The sequence below is a fragment of the Paramisgurnus dabryanus genome, chromosome 4 (assembly GCF_030506205.2).
Source record: "Paramisgurnus dabryanus chromosome 4, PD_genome_1.1, whole genome shotgun sequence".
Taxonomy (NCBI): Eukaryota; Metazoa; Chordata; class Actinopteri; order Cypriniformes; family Cobitidae; genus Paramisgurnus; species Paramisgurnus dabryanus.
The window spans coordinates 17924547-17942364 of NC_133340.1; the positions used below are offsets into that span (position 1 = coordinate 17924547).

Genomic DNA, 17818 nt, shown 5'->3' on the forward strand with positions numbered 1-17818 from the left:
CTGTAACTACCAGTCGATCACAACTTTCATGTGGATAAATCAAACCACTTAAAAGTAAAGCAGTGTTGGAGACTTGTTTTTACAACCCCTTTCATCATCAATAAGTGCTCTGTGTCACCCACTAACACAATTGACAAAAAGAAAAAGGAATTAAGTAACCATTGAGGCTCAAGACCCCAACTAAAACAACCACTGATCACCATAATGGTGACTTCAAACACAACATTTTTGATAAATCATCATCTAACCCTCTGTTAATTCTCAATAAGAGATTATGTAATTGTATGACTGAAATAAGTCAAACTGGTTTGTAATAAGTGTAGATGTTAATGGTGTTTGTGTTTAATTCTCCTATGGTGAGATCTTGTCTCATTTTGTCTTTAGTTCAGTTGTACTTGTGTTTTGACTGCTCTCTATTTCATCATTAATGTTCATTCATCATGTCATTATTTAAGTGTCACTTTTTAACTCTGTAAAATGGACTCATGTAGACACTGAGCGATTAATAACTTACCCTGATGTTGTTTTGTATTTGTTTGTATGATACAATCTTTGTGTATGTCCACAGTCTCTGTTCAAGTTGTTGGCAAATAATTAGAAAACAATTTGTGCAATTTCACAACAAACTTTGTTTCTTTGTGCAGCCGTCTTTTCCATCACCTAGATTATAGTGTTTTTTTTTGCATATATTAAAATATGAATAAAATTATATTAATTAATGAAATACAAAAAGTTGTTTACAAGTTCATATATTTTTAAGGCAGTTTTCTGGCAATCTCATCCGCATTTTACCATTTAAAAATAAGAGTTTCTAAACAGTTAATAAATCAAAGAAATTCTGTATACAGTTAAGATTTGTAAAATTTACAAAAGTTCGCTGTAATGCATCCAACTGTGGTGGTGGTGTTTTACAGTTTTAAGATGTATTTTTTACAGAATTGTTCTGGTAACCACAGCTGCCAGTATTTCACCGTTAAAACTACGGATTTTTTTTTTACAGTGTAGCATGTGTCATGTCATGATTATGAATGTGTCATGTCAGTCTTATGAAGACCCCTTCAAGTAAAGTATTACCAAACCTTGCACTAACCTAACAAATTCAGTTCCTGAATACATTTATGAACTATTATAGCCTATACTTTTATTTTTGGCACGTGTCTCCTCATCTTTCCTCTTTTCATAATTGGGGCACCTGAAGGCTTTTTCCTTATCTGTAATTTAATATGTGTTGCATTACATCTCCCGGTTGTGTCGCCAGTGGAGGCTGTGACTTAAACTAACAAACCCCTCTGCAGCTCTTCTATAAGTAACAGCTAAGTTACCCTAAGTCACAGCTCTTCTATGAACGAACACTCCCCACCAGATTAACTAATCGCATTGTGTCAATGATATGATTTATGTGAGGTGCAGATGAGGAATCCGATCACGCATTCCGTGATCCTCGCTGTCATGCACCTTTGAAAGAACAAAGAAGGGACTTGACTTGCGTTTAACATGATTTTTAGACGTGACACATGAATGGCCGCTGAAACGTTGACAATAATCAAACAAATATAAAACAAAGTAAATAAAAATCTTTCTGCGGGCCGGATTATGCTATATGTTTGACAGCAGACCACTGCTCTAAAACAACTTAGAAACATTCATCAACCTGTTTCATACACCTTACATTTTATTCAGTCACATGAAATCTGATTGTTTTCAGCTGTTAAGAAGCACAGTGTATTGATGTTGGGTTTTTCTCCTAGGAGTTTTTTCCAACCCCTAGGGAGTCTTCAGACATTGGCTTAACTTAGCACGCTCTCCTGTACGTTACATCATTACTACGCTCGCTAGTACGGTTTAATCTTAGCTGCTGTTCTCTGCTGCTTATGTTGTCCACTGATTTTTCTTTTTTCACCTGCTTTTATTTATTAAAAGTTGCTTTGAAACAATTAAACAATTGTGAAAAGCCCTATATAAATAAAATTGAATTGAAAAATTGAATTGAATTGATTTACTGACCGAGTGATCCTTTAGGACAGGGTCTCTCCACCGTTTCTCCTCGATGCGTAGGGGGCCACTGGACCCCTCGGGTCACCCGTCCCTCACACATGGGTGTTCGCGGGCCCTGGGGCCGGCGCGGGGGTCTTACGGTCACCGGTACAGTCGCTGTGATTGGTCGCCCAGCTGGAGCCCTGTTTATCGCTCCCACGGGGTGAAAGGTCACAGACGGCACAGACGTGGGACTGAAGGCCATCGACATCGTGGAGGATAGAGAGTTCAGAGGAGTGGTGGAGAGGAGAGGTGTGGAGAGAGAATCTATGACAACAGGGGAGGAGAATAAAGATAATAACAATAATAAATTGACCTTTATAAATGGCAGAAAGACCTATAAGTCTCACCTGTGGTAGGTTGTGGAGGGCTGAACTCCAGTGGATAGCGCAGGACGATGTAGTTGTTCCAGACGTACAGCTGGTTATCTCTGGGGTTGTAACTGATGGAGGAGATGTGCTGGTACGGGTTCGGGAACGCGATCCTGACCGTTTCTTCTCGGTTATGGCGCGTGTCGTAGGCGTACAGGATCAGATCTCCGCCTGCCTCGCTGTCGTCATCCTGGTACACCGAACGCACGGCATACAACACTCCACACGCCATAAACGCGTCTGACGCCATGCGTTTCTCAAAATTTGTCGTCCAAGTCCCCTCAAAGCGCAGCGTGTATGGGTTCACCTAAAGGCCAAAGAAGCCACTAGATTACGATAATATGGGCACACAGCCAATCAGGTTAATCGAGATATTTCATATCTCTCTCACCTGGCTAACAACCAGACGCCCGTTATTAGCTTCAGTAGCGTATATAACCCAGAGGCCATGTTCATCCACGGCCAGATCGATGTCTGACTTACCGCCCCAGCGGTACGGGGATGTGTCGTGGTAGTTTGCAGCCCCAATAATCGCCTCGCCGCTCTTAATACGAGTCCGCAGATCGTATTTCACGATGTTACGTGTGCGTTCTTTATTGTAGAACACGGCCCCATCGTACACGACAAAACCTGTGCCGTCCACTCGACTGGGCAACCTGAAGATAGTTGTATAATCTCAAGTCAGTACATAAACCCCAAACAGGCTGCATTCATAAACATATCATGTGACATCCACACACTCACTTATAAGTAGTCGTGACCCTGTTTTGGATGTAATCGTCCCAGGAAGCATATTCATACAGCATGTCTGTGCGATATGGTGTCCAGGGCATCACGTACAGCCTATCGCCAGCCTGCAGAGGGTCCTTACACCACGCCCCCGACTGATGCTCCGCCTCCCGAACCGAACTGGGCTCCAACACTCGTATTAATGTCCCAGGACAAACAAAAACTACACAGAGAGAAAGATGGCGATAGCAGATGAGAAAGAGTGTGAGACGGAACCTTTTTAGACTCATGAAGCAATAGATCTAATGAAAAGATCTATCAGCACACCGCATACGAACAAATGCTTGTCTTATGCTACCTACTGCTCTATGCCTGTGTGCGCTTGAGAGAGATTTCATTTTGATGAAAATAAAATGACATCATAGTGTATAGATAGATAGATAGATAGATAGATAGATAGATAGATAGATAGATAGATAGATAGATAGATAGATAGATAGATAGATAGATAGATAGATAGATAGATAGTTGTGTTCGTTTGTTTGGTTGTGTCAGACAGATTTGCTACATTTAACTTTTGGTTAATCTGAGGTAGACTCATGAGAGAAAGGGGGTGGGGCTACAGGAACCTTTTGGAGCCAATGAGATGCGGGTTAGTTGACACAGAGGGCAGGGATTGGCTGGGAGGGCTGCCAAACAGTACAGACACACACTCGCATGAGCAACAACACGGTCGGGTCAGGAACAGAGCATGTGCACACAGTTACTAAAAGAGAAGGAGCAGATTCCTTTATAAAGGAAAAAACTGACAACAGGTCGATCCTGAGGGAAGCAAAGAAATGAACAGAGAGAGATAAAGAGCGAGACAGGTGTCGTTCAGATCTGAGGATTAAATGAGTTTCATACGGCAAGCAAATAAAAAAGGGAGAGCAGAAAACGAGTGTGTGTGTGAATGTTTGTGTGTGTGTGTGTGAGTGAGATGGACAGTTCTTCCCGGTGTTTTAAAGTGTGAAGGAGGAAAAGATGAAGGAGATTCATCAAACTAGAGCACAAGACAGGGGCCAGAGACAAAGAGAGAGACAGAGGGAGAGAGAGAAAGAGAAAGAGAGGCAGAAAAAGAAAGTGAGAGAGAGTAAAGGGAAAGAGAAGTTCAGACAGAGAGAGAAACTGCGGCGTTTACATGGTCTTTACCTTTTTGGTCCACTTCTATTCAAGCGTTGAAATAGAGCAGGGGAGAGAGAGGAATAAATATAGGGAGAGAGAGACAGACAGACAGAAAGAGAGAGAGAGAGTGAGAGAGTGAGAGAGACAGAAAATGCAAGAGGAGAGAAAAAAAAGAGACATTTCAGTTTAACAGCAGTCGTCTGTTTCTATTCAAGCTTAAAGGTCAAGTAAAAATTATTAGATGCAAGAGAATATGAACTTGAGAGAGAGAGAGAGAGAGAGAGAGAGAGAGAGAGAGAGAGAGAGAGAGAGAGAGAGAGAGAGAGAGAGAGAGAGAGAGAGAGAGAGAGAGAGAGAGAGAGAGAGAGAGAGAGAGAGAGAGAGAGAGAGAGTGATGATATGTTTGGGTAAGGGATAGGAACTCTAGCTGTGCTTCTTTTAATTTTCCCAATTATTGTTGAAATATTTACTTAAAAATTATGAATTCGCTCCTATCTGCCCTCTATCACTCTGTCCACTCTCCATCCCTCCACCCCCCACCATCCATCCATCCATTCATCCATCAATCGGGATCTGTAGATGGTTACAGAGCTGAATTAAAGAAGAGGGAAAAAAGTTCACAAGAAATGAAAATATTCATTTTGTAAAGTATGTTTTAAAGGGGTCATAGTGTGAAAATCTGACTTTTTCATGTTTAAGTGTTATAATTGGTTTCCAGGACTTCTTTTAACCTAGAACACGTGAACAAAAGAAAAAACATTAACAATTCTTTGCAAGCATGTAAAAATGAGGTCATTCAGATTTTGCCTGTTTTGTGATGTAGGTAGCAAGTTTCATTACAATAATACCACCCCTAAACTGCACTATACAACCATGGCAATGTCATTTAGTGCAGAGAGAAAAAGAGAGAAATAATAATTGTCAGCACAATTGAATTTCGCATTTCATCAGCTCATTTGCATTTTAAAAGACACACCCAAAAACGGCGCATTTTTGCACGCAATTACAAAGTGTCAATTTTAACATGTTATAATAAATTATCTTTGAGGTATTTTGAGCTAAAACTTTACATATGCACCCTGGGGACACCAAAGACTAATTTTATAATTTTTAAACAAATCTCATAATATGACCCCTTTAAGTCTCATGGAACTAGTAAGGCTAGTATAAAAACCAAGAAGAACGTGAATGGGCCGAGAGCAATTCACATGTGTCCAGGTGTGATACGTTTTTGCAGGGGCCAATGAATATTTGTATTGGCCTCAATGTGAATCGCTGTGGGGCAAAAAAATCACTGGATTACTTTTATTGACAGTTGTTGAATTCTAAGTAAGGACAAACCATTAAATGTGATGGAAACACACAACACACACATATACACACTTTTCCTCTGAGATTAAGCAGTGTGCCACAAACAGTCTGGTCTCTTTAGATTCAGCAAACTTAAACACACAGACACTTGGGTGTTGATCCTGTATAAAAGCAGAAAGAAAACATCAGTAAAGTTCAGATGTGCACAGCTAAGCCAGAACCTACAACACTCAGGTTGCATTCGTTTTACATCTGCAATTAGAAAAGCGTATGCACATCACGTGAAAAGACTGCAAAAGAAAAAGGAGAGAAATCAATGACGTGAATGAATGATGAAGTTAGGTTAGCTGCGCGTTACTCCTAACTGTAAGAAGAAATGCTGAGGGTCATTTAAGCACCACCCTATAGGAAGAAAAACACGAAACACAACCCTCACCCCAACAGCACTACACCCATTGGAGGAGTGGAGAGAGGGAGCGACTGAAGGAGGGAATATACCGTAAATAAAAGATAGGGAGGTGAACCCAGGAATGATAAGGAGAGGAGATGATAAGAGAAAATGAGAGGAGAGAATAAAGAGGTGAAATGAGACATGTACATAAAAAAGGAGAAGGTAAAACAAGAAAAGTTGACAAATAAACACTGGATGAGGTGAAACGAAAAACCGCAAGAGAAAATAGACGAGAACAGACCAAATGAAAAGAGCAAATTAAAGCAAAAAGACAAAACAAGAGAAGACAAGATAAACTGAGAACTGAAAGATAAAACTTATAACCAAAAAAGACAAGAGAAGTCAAAAACTAAACAAACAAGAGAAGAAAAAAATGAAACGAAAAGGTGAAGACACAAATAAAGAAAAGATGAGAAATGAGGAGAAAAGAATATGTAAAATAATATTTTCAAAAGTGTGTGAATGCTTGTATGTGTGCTTGAGAATGTGTAAATGTGTGTTTGTATTGGTTAATACTCACTGTAAGGAACACATTCATACTGGATCTCCAGATATTTGTATGTGCCTGGACAAGGGTCAGGAAACACATCTGCACCAGCGACCACCACACACTGAGTCCTGTTATTACACCTGAAACACAAACACACCCAAACACAAACTGAGTCCTGTTTTTACACCTGAAACACACACATTTATAGAGCTATCTTTGTGAGGACACTAATAGACGTAATGCAGTCCCTCCCTCCTTACACTAACCCCAAACATCACAACTACTGTAAGTTCCTAACCCTACTGTACACTGGACTACAGAACACATGAATGACAAACTTCTCCTGCTTTCGTTTGAACCAATTTTAGCACTGGTGTTGACTCAAAACATTGTCACGCAGTGTCAGAAATGTCACCAAAATTAAGAAATGTGGGCATCTATGCATTGGTTTACATAAGTGTCAGGTTAGGAGTATACACTGCAACGCATCAACAGAGTTTTTAAACTAAAACAAGGTCTGTAGCATTTAAAAAAGTCTTTGTTTACAAGGGTTGAAAACTTCAGAGTAGTGTGTATGCCATGACAAAAGTAATGTGTTTTGTAAACACAACCTGAGTGAGGAGTTTAAAAGCCAACGGAAGTACCTTGGAATGTGCAGCATTATTCGATTTTGTAGCGTCATTTTAACCAGATAAAAGATAAAAGACTTAAGTCACACAGATAGCAAGCAACCACTGAAACAATGTTAAAAATGGTTGATTTGTCAATGTTAATCCTCTTTAGTATAAAATGAAATTTCAACAAACCACCATTATGGTGATCAGTGTTTGCTTATTAGTTGGGCCCTTGACTTGATGTTACATCTTTGGGTGTTGAAGCATTTTTTTTAAATACATCTGTTGTTGCAAAGCAGTGACAGCTGGTGACTTCTTTTTTTGAAGCGCACGATGCGAAGTTCGTCACAACAGCTTGTCATGTGTGTGGTTCGTCATTTCAAAATATGTGTTCTGCGCTTTAAGAGATGTGTGCATCACGTGTCATGCCAAAATAAGTGCCTGCTGCCTTGAACTTGAAAAGAGACGCTCGCGTTTGCCAGATTTTGGAAAAGGGAACCATACACGTGACAATCCAAACACTTATTTTGAATTAGCGCATCCTCGGAAGAGCAGTCACAAGCCGCCACTGTCGCAAAGACACTAAGAACTAATGTGATCAAGTCATTTAATTGTTGTAGAAGTAACTAAATAATATTTCTTGTTTGTGCTGTTTGTTTAACTTAGTGAATGCTAAGAGTCAAAGGCTTAACTAAAGCAAACACTGATCACCATAATGATGGTTTCTTGAAATTTCTATATTTTTTCAGTATTAAGGGAAGGTCCCAATCTGGTGTTGATTTAATGCAATTAACATCGACAAATCAACTATTTTTTTACATTTTGTTAAATGTTTGGTTGCTATCTGTGCAGTATTGAGAAGACCCTCGTTTTTAAAAATAACCAATAGTTTTTAATTTATGGCATAGTCCAGCAAAGCCGCACTTGACAGCTTGTGAGCACCACAGATGTATTAAAATGAAGTCTAATAGAGTCCTGATACATTAATCTAAATTATGACACCATATCAGTCTTCACTTACCCCAATGGAAAGCATATTTGCACGGTCTGAATCATTTCTTATTCCCTGCATATTACCCTATGTGCCGTTCCCCACATAAAACTAGTAAATGTATTAACAAGTGTCTCATTTGCAAGCACCTGTGATTTTAGGGTAATTTGAGAAAATTTGATTTGAGATCAAATTTTGTCTGTGTTTTGGATTATATCAGTTTATAAATATCCCTAAGCCTAAGGTATATATAATAAAAGAAAAAAGTTAAATTTAGATTTTAAGGGGACTTTAAAGTTACAGATGATAAAGATCAACAGATATCACCACTGTCATGATAAAATACTTAACTGTGATGATGTCAGTTTATCACTCAATTACATCAAAAAGATCTGTTTATCCCCCTCCCTCTCTCTCTCTCTCTCTCTCTCTCTCTCTACGCGTTTGTTTGAAAATGGAGAGTGCAGCTACATTGATTTGTTCTTCTAGGAAAGAGCAGCAGCACAAACACTGGGGAGACATACTGACGCCAACACACACATGCACACGCACACACACACACGGAAATACAGACACAGAGAGACACACACACACACACACACACACACACACACACACACACACACACACACACACACACACACACACACACACACACACACACACACACACACACACACATGCGCACACACACATAGATACACACATTGATATTGACAAAGACACAGACAGACATAGACCCACACACAAGCAGACACAGAACACACAATCGAGGTTTGGCTGGTTTTCATATCAGTTTGCCCCCTGCTGGTAGAAAATCATTACTGTACTGTTACACTGCTGCAGAAATCCTGTTGCTTGATGGCCATTACCATTAACCAAACAGTAACCATGTTTTCGAAAATAAACCATTCTTATCATTTATTATTTGTTTTAATAGTGCCCAGACATAAAAATGATCTATAATTTTCTCTATAACATTTTAAATTGATGGGTTCGCTGGGGCAGAGCAGCTCCTGACATACGGTACACAAACACACACACGCATACACACCTGTGTGACATGATCTTAAACGCGTCCGGCTGATAACACTGCACATTCTCCATCTGAAAGGGGTCAGCATCACAGATCTTGTCGTCCGTGCGTCCGTAGTTAGCAGTTTCAATCATGATGACATCACTTCCCGGACAGCGCAGCTCAATAGGATAACCCTCACATGCCAGCTCTCTCCTCATGAGGCCGAAAGGCATCGCTGCCCTACTCAAACCTGAGAACCACAACACAAACACTTAGACACACGGCTACACTGTTACACAAACATTTCACATACATGTGTTGTGTGAGATTCAAGGCTCTGCATGCAAGTTGTAATTTTAGGTTTCAAACAGAGATGGTGATAGAGAGGAAAAAGTGAAAGATTGCAGCTTTGCGTGAGTGATTTAAATGTAAAGTCAATGCAAACACGCGAATAGGCATTCTACGACGCGGCCTGCGCGAATGGTGTGGGCCAAATGGTGCGGGATTCGCGGAAGACACAAATTTAGTTGAAAAATCTGAACTTTGGCGGATTTTCGCGCCACGTTAACCAATCAGGAGCTTGCTCTAGTAGTGACGTGATTTCAGGAAGCGAGCAAAGTCACAAAGGGCCCTTACCATGATGCGAATTTCCATGTTTGTTGTGAATGTTTCAAATGACTAGAATTTATTTTCAAACACAATTATTTCAGTTCCTCCAGGATTTCGTTATTTATTTTTTAGCGATCATAATTTTGTGGCGGTAATTACTAGAAATTTGTGCAAAAAATGGTTGTTTGGTCACGCACCAGAGTTCGATTGCTATATTCACACCTGCCAAAAAGCTCCATGCCAAGGGAGAAAACGTCTCGGTTACGGATGTAACCCTCGTTCCCTGAAGGAGGGAACGGAGACGTCACGTCGTGACCGACGAATTGGGAACTCGCTTAGAGGGACCAATCTGCTTCGAATACTACTAAAACGCCAATGAACTTGGCATTGAGATATTTGCATAATGCTGGCGCCGCCCCGCCAGGTGCCATAACAAACAAAGAGCTGGTCTGAGGTCCTGAGGCTTTGCGTGCGATCCACGTAGAGTCGCAGTGCGCGTACGGGGCACAACAAAGCCATGGTTGGGTCTGCGTCCTCCGGAGGCAGCGCTTGCAAGCTCACCACTTGGTCTCTGAAGGGAGTGGTGGGAACTTTGGGCACGTAGCCTGGTCTGGGCCTCAACGTTACGCTTGAGGCAGCAGGACCAAACTGAAGGCACGAGTCGTCAACAGAGAATGCATGTAAATCTCCTACTCTCTTCACTGAAGCCAATGCTAGCAGGGTCAGAGCTTTCATTGATAAAAGCTTCAGACTCGCAGACTGCAAAGGCTCGAACGGGGGGGCCTGAAGGGCTTTCAGCACCATGGACAGGTCCCAGGGAGGAATAGAAGGAGAGCGCGAGGGGTTTAGCCTACGAGCGCCTCTTAAAAATCTAATAACTAAATCATGCTGGCCAACTGATCTGCCGTTGATAAGTGAGTGATGAGCAGAAATAGCAGCGATATCAACTTTAATGGTGGAGGGTGACAGCCTACCGTCTAACCTATGTTGAAGATATAAAAGCACGATGTTAATAGGGCATTCTCTGGGGTCCTCGCGTTGCGAAGAGCACCAGGTGACGAAAAGGTTCCATTTAAACGCGTAAGCCCGTCTTGTGGACGGAGCTCGAGCCGCGTCGATTGTGTTAGATACCGCTTGCGGTAAATCACCTAAACCTTGCGCGCGCTCAACGACCACACATGGAGATCCCATAGGTCGAGGCGCGGGTGCCATAATGTGCCCCCTCCTTGAGAAAGAAGGTCTTTCCTCAGGGGAATCCGCCAGGGAGGGGCTGTCGCGAGGAGCATTAACTCTGGAAACCAATTCTTGCTCGTCCAATATGGGGCGATCAGTAAAAGGCTCTCCTCGTCCTGCCTGACTTTGCACAGTGTCTGTGCGATTAAGCTCACTGGGGGGAATGCGTATTTGCGCATCCCCCGAGGCCAGCTGTGTGCCAACGCGTCCACGCCGAGGCTGCCCTCGGTTAGTGAATAAAATAGGCGACAGTGGGTATCGTCCGGCGACGCAAACAGGTCTATCTGCGCACGACCGAACTTCTTCCAAATTAGCTGGACCGTCTGGGGGTGGAGTCGCCATTCGCCGGGGCGCGCAGCTCGAGAAAGCGCGTCCGCCGCTGTATTGAGCGAGCCCGGAATGTGAATGGCACGAAGGGACCTCAGATGCTTCTGACTCCAAAGGAGGAGATGACGAGCGAGATGCGACAGGTGACGGGAGCGCAAACCGCCTTGACGGTTGATATACGCAACGGTCGCAGTGTTGTCGGTGCGTACTAGTACATCCTTTCCTCGCAGCTCCGTAGCGAAGCGTACAAGTCCCAGATATACTGCCCACAACTCTCGGCAATTGATGTGCCAGTGCAACTGGGGTGCTGTCCACACCCCTGAAGCTGTAAGCTCATCGTACGTGGCACCCCAGCCCGTGTCGGACGCATCTGTGTGTACAACAGCATGCTGAGCGATCTGTCTCATGGACACACCGGACCTGAGAAACGCGGGGTCCGACCACGGGGGGGAATGTTAGGCGACACGCAGGTGTAATAGCTACACGATGGATGCCGGCGCGCCACGCTCTCCTCGGGACTCGATCGTGAAGCCAACGCTGAAGCGGTCTCATATGGAGCAGTCCGAGCGGTGTCACGGCCGCTGCTGCTGCCATATGCCCCAGGAGCTTTTGAAATTGTTTCAGCGGGACCGCATTCTTCCCTCGGAATGAACCGAGGCAAGTCAGAATTGACTGGACGCGCTCTTCTGTCAAACGCGCCGATAAATCGATCGAGTCCAGTTCCATCCCGAGAAAAGAGATCCTCTGCGTGGGGCAGAGTTTGCTCTTTTCCCAGTTGACCCGAAGACCCAAACGGGCGAGATGCCGAAGCGTTAAATCTCTGTGCTCGCACAGCGTCCGTCGAGAATGCGCTATTATAAGCCAATCGTCGAGGTAAGCCAATATGCGAACGCCGCTCTCTCTGAGGGGTTTTAACGCCGCCTCCACTACTTTCGTGAACACACGGGGAGAGAGGGATAGCCCGAACGGTAAAACTTTGTACTGGTATGCCCGTCCCTCGAATGCAAACCGGAGAAACGGTCTGTGACGAGGGATAATGGACACATGAAAGTACGCGTCTTTCAGGTCTATTGCCACAAACCAATCTTGGGGGCGAATTGAATTGAATATTTGCTTCGGTGTTATCATCCTGAAAGACCTCTTCTGCAGAGATTTGTTCAGAACGCGCAAATCCAAGATCGGTCGCAACCCACCGCCTTTTTTGGGTACTATAAAATACGGGCTGTAGAAACCCGATCTCATCTCGGTTGGAGGGACCGGCTCGATCGCGTCCTTCGCCAGCAGGACTTCGACCTCTGCACGCAGTACGTGTGCATCGGACGCTTTCACCGTGGTGAAACGAATGCCCGAGAATTTGGGTGTGTGCCGGATGAATTGAATTTATTTCGTAACCGAGGCGAACAGTGCGTAAAACCCAACGAGACGGGCTGGGAAGCTGAAGCCACGCCCCCAGGGACCGTACGAGGGGAATTAACGGCACTGTCGGGGTACCCGCGGTGGGGCGGCTGAGCGGGACAGGTGGTACTGCCGGTACGTCTGCTGGGACAGCATAAGTATCTACAGTATGTGTGTGTGTGACACTGACCTGAGCCCGCTGAGGGTGACGGTCGTCTGGTCTCCTCAGCGGAGAGCACAGACTCCGAGGAGGGTGCTGGTGGTCCCGTCTCCTCAGCGGAGAGCTGGAACTCCTCAGAACACCCGCTGGCGATAGAGGAGAGGGAGGAAGAGCATGTAAATGCCCGCTCACATCTCTCTCGATCCTCTGGAGACCTGGAGAAGGAATAGGAATGCACTCTTTTTGTGGTTTTGTGGGTGCCGGCTGAGAAGCCGGCGGAACAGAAACAAAACGAAACCAAAGATTCTCCACCCGGCCCTCTACCGGTGGAGGGAGCGATGCCATCACCGTCTCCCGTAGAGTGATCCCATCCGAATCCAGGTCGCCCGTCTCAGGGCCGCTTCGATTTCCGTTTACCACGGGAAGCGGGTGGGGCGGGCAGGGCGGGCTGTCGACGGCTGTTCCCCCTCCGTGGCCTGGAAGATGTTCTAGTGGGGGGGGCGGAGGCAGCCGCCGCAGGGCGTTCTCGGCGAGGAGCAGACGGGCCCGCCGGCGCTGGAGGGCGAGATGCAGGTCGCTTGCGCCGGGGCATGATCTGAGCGATCGCCTCTGTCTGCTTCTGGGCGGCGGAGAACTGCTGGGCGAAGGACTCCACCGACTCACCGAAAAGGCCAGCCTGGGACACTGGAGCGTCCAAGAACTTGTTCTTCTCCGCATCCGACATGTCCGCCAGACATAGCCATAAGTGGCGTTCCTGGACCACCATCGTGGACATGGCACGACCAATTGCCTGCGCTGTCACCTTCGTAGCACGAAGAGCCAGATCAGTGGCAGCCCGGAGCTCCGAAAGGACAGGCGAGTCGTGTCCTCCCTCGTGCAGATCCCTCAAGGCCTTCGCTTGGTGAACCTGCAGCAACGCCATAGCGTGCAGGGCTGAAGCCGCCTCTCCACATGCCTGGTGGGCAGCGCCCGTTAAACCGGAGGACTGTCTGCAGGCACGAGAGGGGAGGGTTGGGCGGTCCTTCCAAGAGGGAGCGTTGGCCGGACACAGCTGCATCGCGACCGCGCGCTCCACAGGAGGGATCCCCGTATAACCCTTAGCGGCTCCGCTGGTGAGGGAGGTGAGGGGGGAGGGCTGAAACCGCCGTAATCTTGTGGAAAACGGCGACTTCCAGGTTCTAGTCAGCTCCTCGTGCACCTCGGGGAAGAAAGGCACCGGTGGAGAGGGTTGTGAAACCCGGGCAGCTCCAAAGAACCAATCATCCAGGCGGGACGGTTCGGGCTGAGGGGGGGGAACCCACTCTAACCCTACGGTCTCCGCCGCTCGAGCGAGCACGGCCACCATCTCTGGATCGAACTCCGGCGTCCCAACCCGACCAGAGGGAGGAAGGGCGTCGGGGTCCACGTCAGGGGGAGGAGGCCCACCCTCGGATGCTGCGGCGTCGGTGGACCCGGAGGGCGGCACGATGGATTCTAGAGACATCGTAGAACACGACGCTGAAGTCTCCATCGGCACATCAACCGGCTGTGGATGAGGAGGCTGAGAGCCTGAGGACGAATCCCCCGCTCGGCTCAGCACAGTGATGCGCAGGTCGTCCTTTGAGAGCTTCACAGCCGCACCGTGGCGGCGTTCAGCACTCGCATGACGAGGGTTGCGTTTTTCCCGGAGGAAAGACAACCGTCTGCGCAAATCCACAAGGGACATGTTCTCGCAGTGAGAACACTTACCCCCAGCGAACGCTGCCTCTGTGTGCTCGATGCCCAAACACGAAAGACAACGCTCGTGACCGTCCTTCGGACCCATGTATTTGCCGCACCCAAGATCGCACGGACGAAAAGCCATCCTGAAAAGGACGCTGATGTCCGGATATACGAGAGAGTGGCTGCCTTTAACAAGGCACAAAGCTCTCTCGTATCACTCTTTTAGGGAAATTCACTCAGATGCTTAGTTGATGAGCGCACAGGAAGGCAACGCACACACTAAACTCAAAACAATAAACAGATGTAGAGTCGTGGAATTAAGCGAAGCGTCCGCTGTGGTACTGCTAGTCCAACCAACTTCAGCAATCGAATCCCACCAGAGTAGAGTAGCTTCTCAGTAGCAGATACTGCCGGCTTTCGAAGCGATAAAAAGCTAATTTCCCTATTTGCACCTGCTGCTTATATACGCACCTGGCGGGGCGGCGCCAGCATTATGCAAATATCTCAATGCCAAGTTCATTGGCGTTTTAGTAGTATTCGAAGCAGATTGGTCCCTCTAAGCGAGTTCCCAATTCGTCGGTCACGACGTGACGTCGTAGTGACCGACTGAAAGGGAACTAACTTGAGTTTGGCTGGGTGCATGGGGCTTGTTTTGTTACTTGATGAGCTGTATTGTGTAACGGTCACGACTCTGTGAAATGTTGATGTTAGTATATAATGTATTTGCTGTATAATTGTGTAACTCACACTATGTAGTTAAAAAAACATCTGCGTGTGGATTTTACTGTATATACACCAGCAGTGTTACCCTTACAACAATTAACCATGTTTTTACTACAGTTAAAATTGCATTTTACATCTTACTTGTAGAGTTAATTTTTTAACTTAGGTTTAGATGCTGGCTGTTTCATTTAAAGTCACCATTATGGTGATCAGTGTGTGTTTTAGATTTCACAGACTGAATTATTTATAATTATTACTCTGCTTTCCATGACCATTTCCATAGATGCTCTTCCAAACATATGCATCATATAATTTGCCTGGGTAATAACACACTACATCCTGATAGATTTATAGGTCAAATAATTGATATGCTGTACTATATATCCTGTAGCAAATGAACATCACTATAGATTTATAGAGAAATTAGAGTATTGTGATACATACATTAGCGCGAATATGAAATGTATTTACAAGTGTCTATGTAAGTTAAGGCAGATTTAAACTAAAGGGGCAAGTCCCCAAGTGGATTTCACATGCAACCCATGGCCATTGGAGGGAAATTTTACTTTATACATTTTATTATTAAAAAGTAGCGTTTTAAAGCAACACTAAAGTGTTTTTGCTCTTTGCTCCCCCTACAGGTTGGAAGCGGAATGTCCATTACCACTGTCGTAAATAATTTTACAATGCATTGTACAAAAAAGTGATCAAGTCGGCATTTTTAGTATCTGTAAACCAGTATTACTCACAAGTCTAGTAGCAGCAAAGCCAGGTCAACATCAGTCTTGCAACTCCTAGCCTCCTTCAGCTCTCGCTAACGAGTATAAGCCCGCCCTATGTTCACTCTAGTTCGAGCTCTTTCTCTATCATGCTCCCGTTTTCTTTCCTTCGCCTCCTCTGAAATGGCTCCGCCATGATGACAATTGAAAATCTGCATGAACGCTAGGTAATGGTATCTTTCTTTTATATGTACCTGCCGAGAATGCTCCACCCACAGCCTGTATGATGCTCCACTGACGTAAAGCAAGTTTTTGTAGTTTTCACTCGAACTATAGGACCGCGACCTGATGGTTGGAAACTTCTTTAGTGTGGTTTTGGCTGATAGAGGGCTGCAAAGCGAATGTGAAAGTACCGTTTACCCTGTTTCGAGTGGATGAACGACTGAAACTTTTTTGGAAATTTTATTTTCAAATAAAAATTATTTTAAGGTAAAAAAAGCTCTTTGGTGTTGCTTTAAGTATGGATACATCAATTACCCTCAAAAGGCCATTATTTATTCCCCTGGAGCAGTTTGAATTACTTTTGCAAAGGATGGATGCACATTCTTTGGACTTGAAGGAAGTGGACCATAGTGTTATAAAGCTTGGAAGAGCTAGGACATTTTCTAAAATAATGGAAAATGTGTTTGTCTAATATCCCCTTAAAACAATTGGTTCATGACACCCCTGACTTAAAGTAATGTGTGCTGGCTAAGCAGGCTAATAGCATGTTAGCCTTAGCTAAATCTTAAACACTAAGGGCAGAAATATTTATATTATATAATTTTTTTATTTATATTTTCAGAGTCATGAATTTATACACTGTGGTTTTAAAGACAACTTCAACAAGCAGGACAATGAATGATTTTGGTTTGAGTGGTGCATTGCCCTTAGGAAAATTAACAATGTTTTTGGTGTATTAATTACAATTAGCAAAAGCATCTTTATTTATAATAACATTTTACTACCATAGTTAATTTTCGTAAGGGTGGGTAGGGCCATTCATTTTGCCATGACAACGCGGGTGCTTTAGGCTGATGTACCTACCTTGTTCCGAAGGAGCAATGTTGCTAAGCAACACAGGACACATCCACAGTAACCAAGGTGACAGCGCCATGGTAACGACAGAGGAACGGACAAGGTGGAAAGGGCAGAACAATCTCCCTCTAAAGTCAGATTTACCTGGAGACAGAAAGAGAGAGAGAATTAATGAGGAGTGACCCAATTCTGTCTGATGGCATTACTAAGGAACCCTAAAGAAAACACACACACACACACACACACGCACGCACAGAAGTAAGTTAAATGTAAAATTAATACTGTATGACATTACCTAAAAAATGGTTTAATTATGTTAAGCGGTTCACGCTAAATATGTTGCTCAACTTTTACACTCAAGTTTAGAAAAAACCTTAAGCAGAATATCAACAATCTCTTATTTTTTAATCACTAACATGCACATCTAGTTTGTACATTTGGACACTGATCAATAGACACATGAGAACACAACAGACTACACACACTGGTCAATGTGATTGGTTTTAATTACAGTGAAAAAGGTCACTGCTCAAACTAATATGATTGCTGTTTTTAATCGATGTATTTATTGATCAGCAGGGAACAAAAGTTGACTATGGACACAGCAGCACCCGGGGTGATATTAACACAAACACCAAAACAATAAATAAAAGAACAATTTTACAGCAAAATCCCACATTTGTATCATCACCCTCCATTCA

General features: G+C 44.4%; 1 protein-coding gene across 2 annotated transcripts in view; it reads right to left on the reverse strand.

The window, feature by feature from the left end:
• LOC135750626 (adhesion G protein-coupled receptor L1-like) overlaps nucleotides 1–17818 on the reverse strand; it is a 49174-nt gene that overhangs the window by 20118 nt on the left and 11238 nt on the right. For both annotated transcript variants that reach the window (XM_065269549.2, XM_065269548.2), the window contains exons 2-8: nucleotides 17127–17261; nucleotides 9210–9423; nucleotides 6581–6690; nucleotides 3150–3357; nucleotides 2797–3061; nucleotides 2385–2712; nucleotides 2005–2301 (exon numbers count right to left, since the gene is read on the reverse strand). In XM_065269549.2, the coding sequence (XP_065125621.1) occupies nucleotides 2005–2301; nucleotides 2385–2712; nucleotides 2797–3061; nucleotides 3150–3357; nucleotides 6581–6690; nucleotides 9210–9423; nucleotides 17127–17196 (1492 nt within the window). In that variant the 5' untranslated portion in view covers nucleotides 17197–17261. The remainder of the gene's footprint in view (nucleotides 1–2004; nucleotides 2302–2384; nucleotides 2713–2796; nucleotides 3062–3149; nucleotides 3358–6580; nucleotides 6691–9209; nucleotides 9424–17126; nucleotides 17262–17818) is intronic.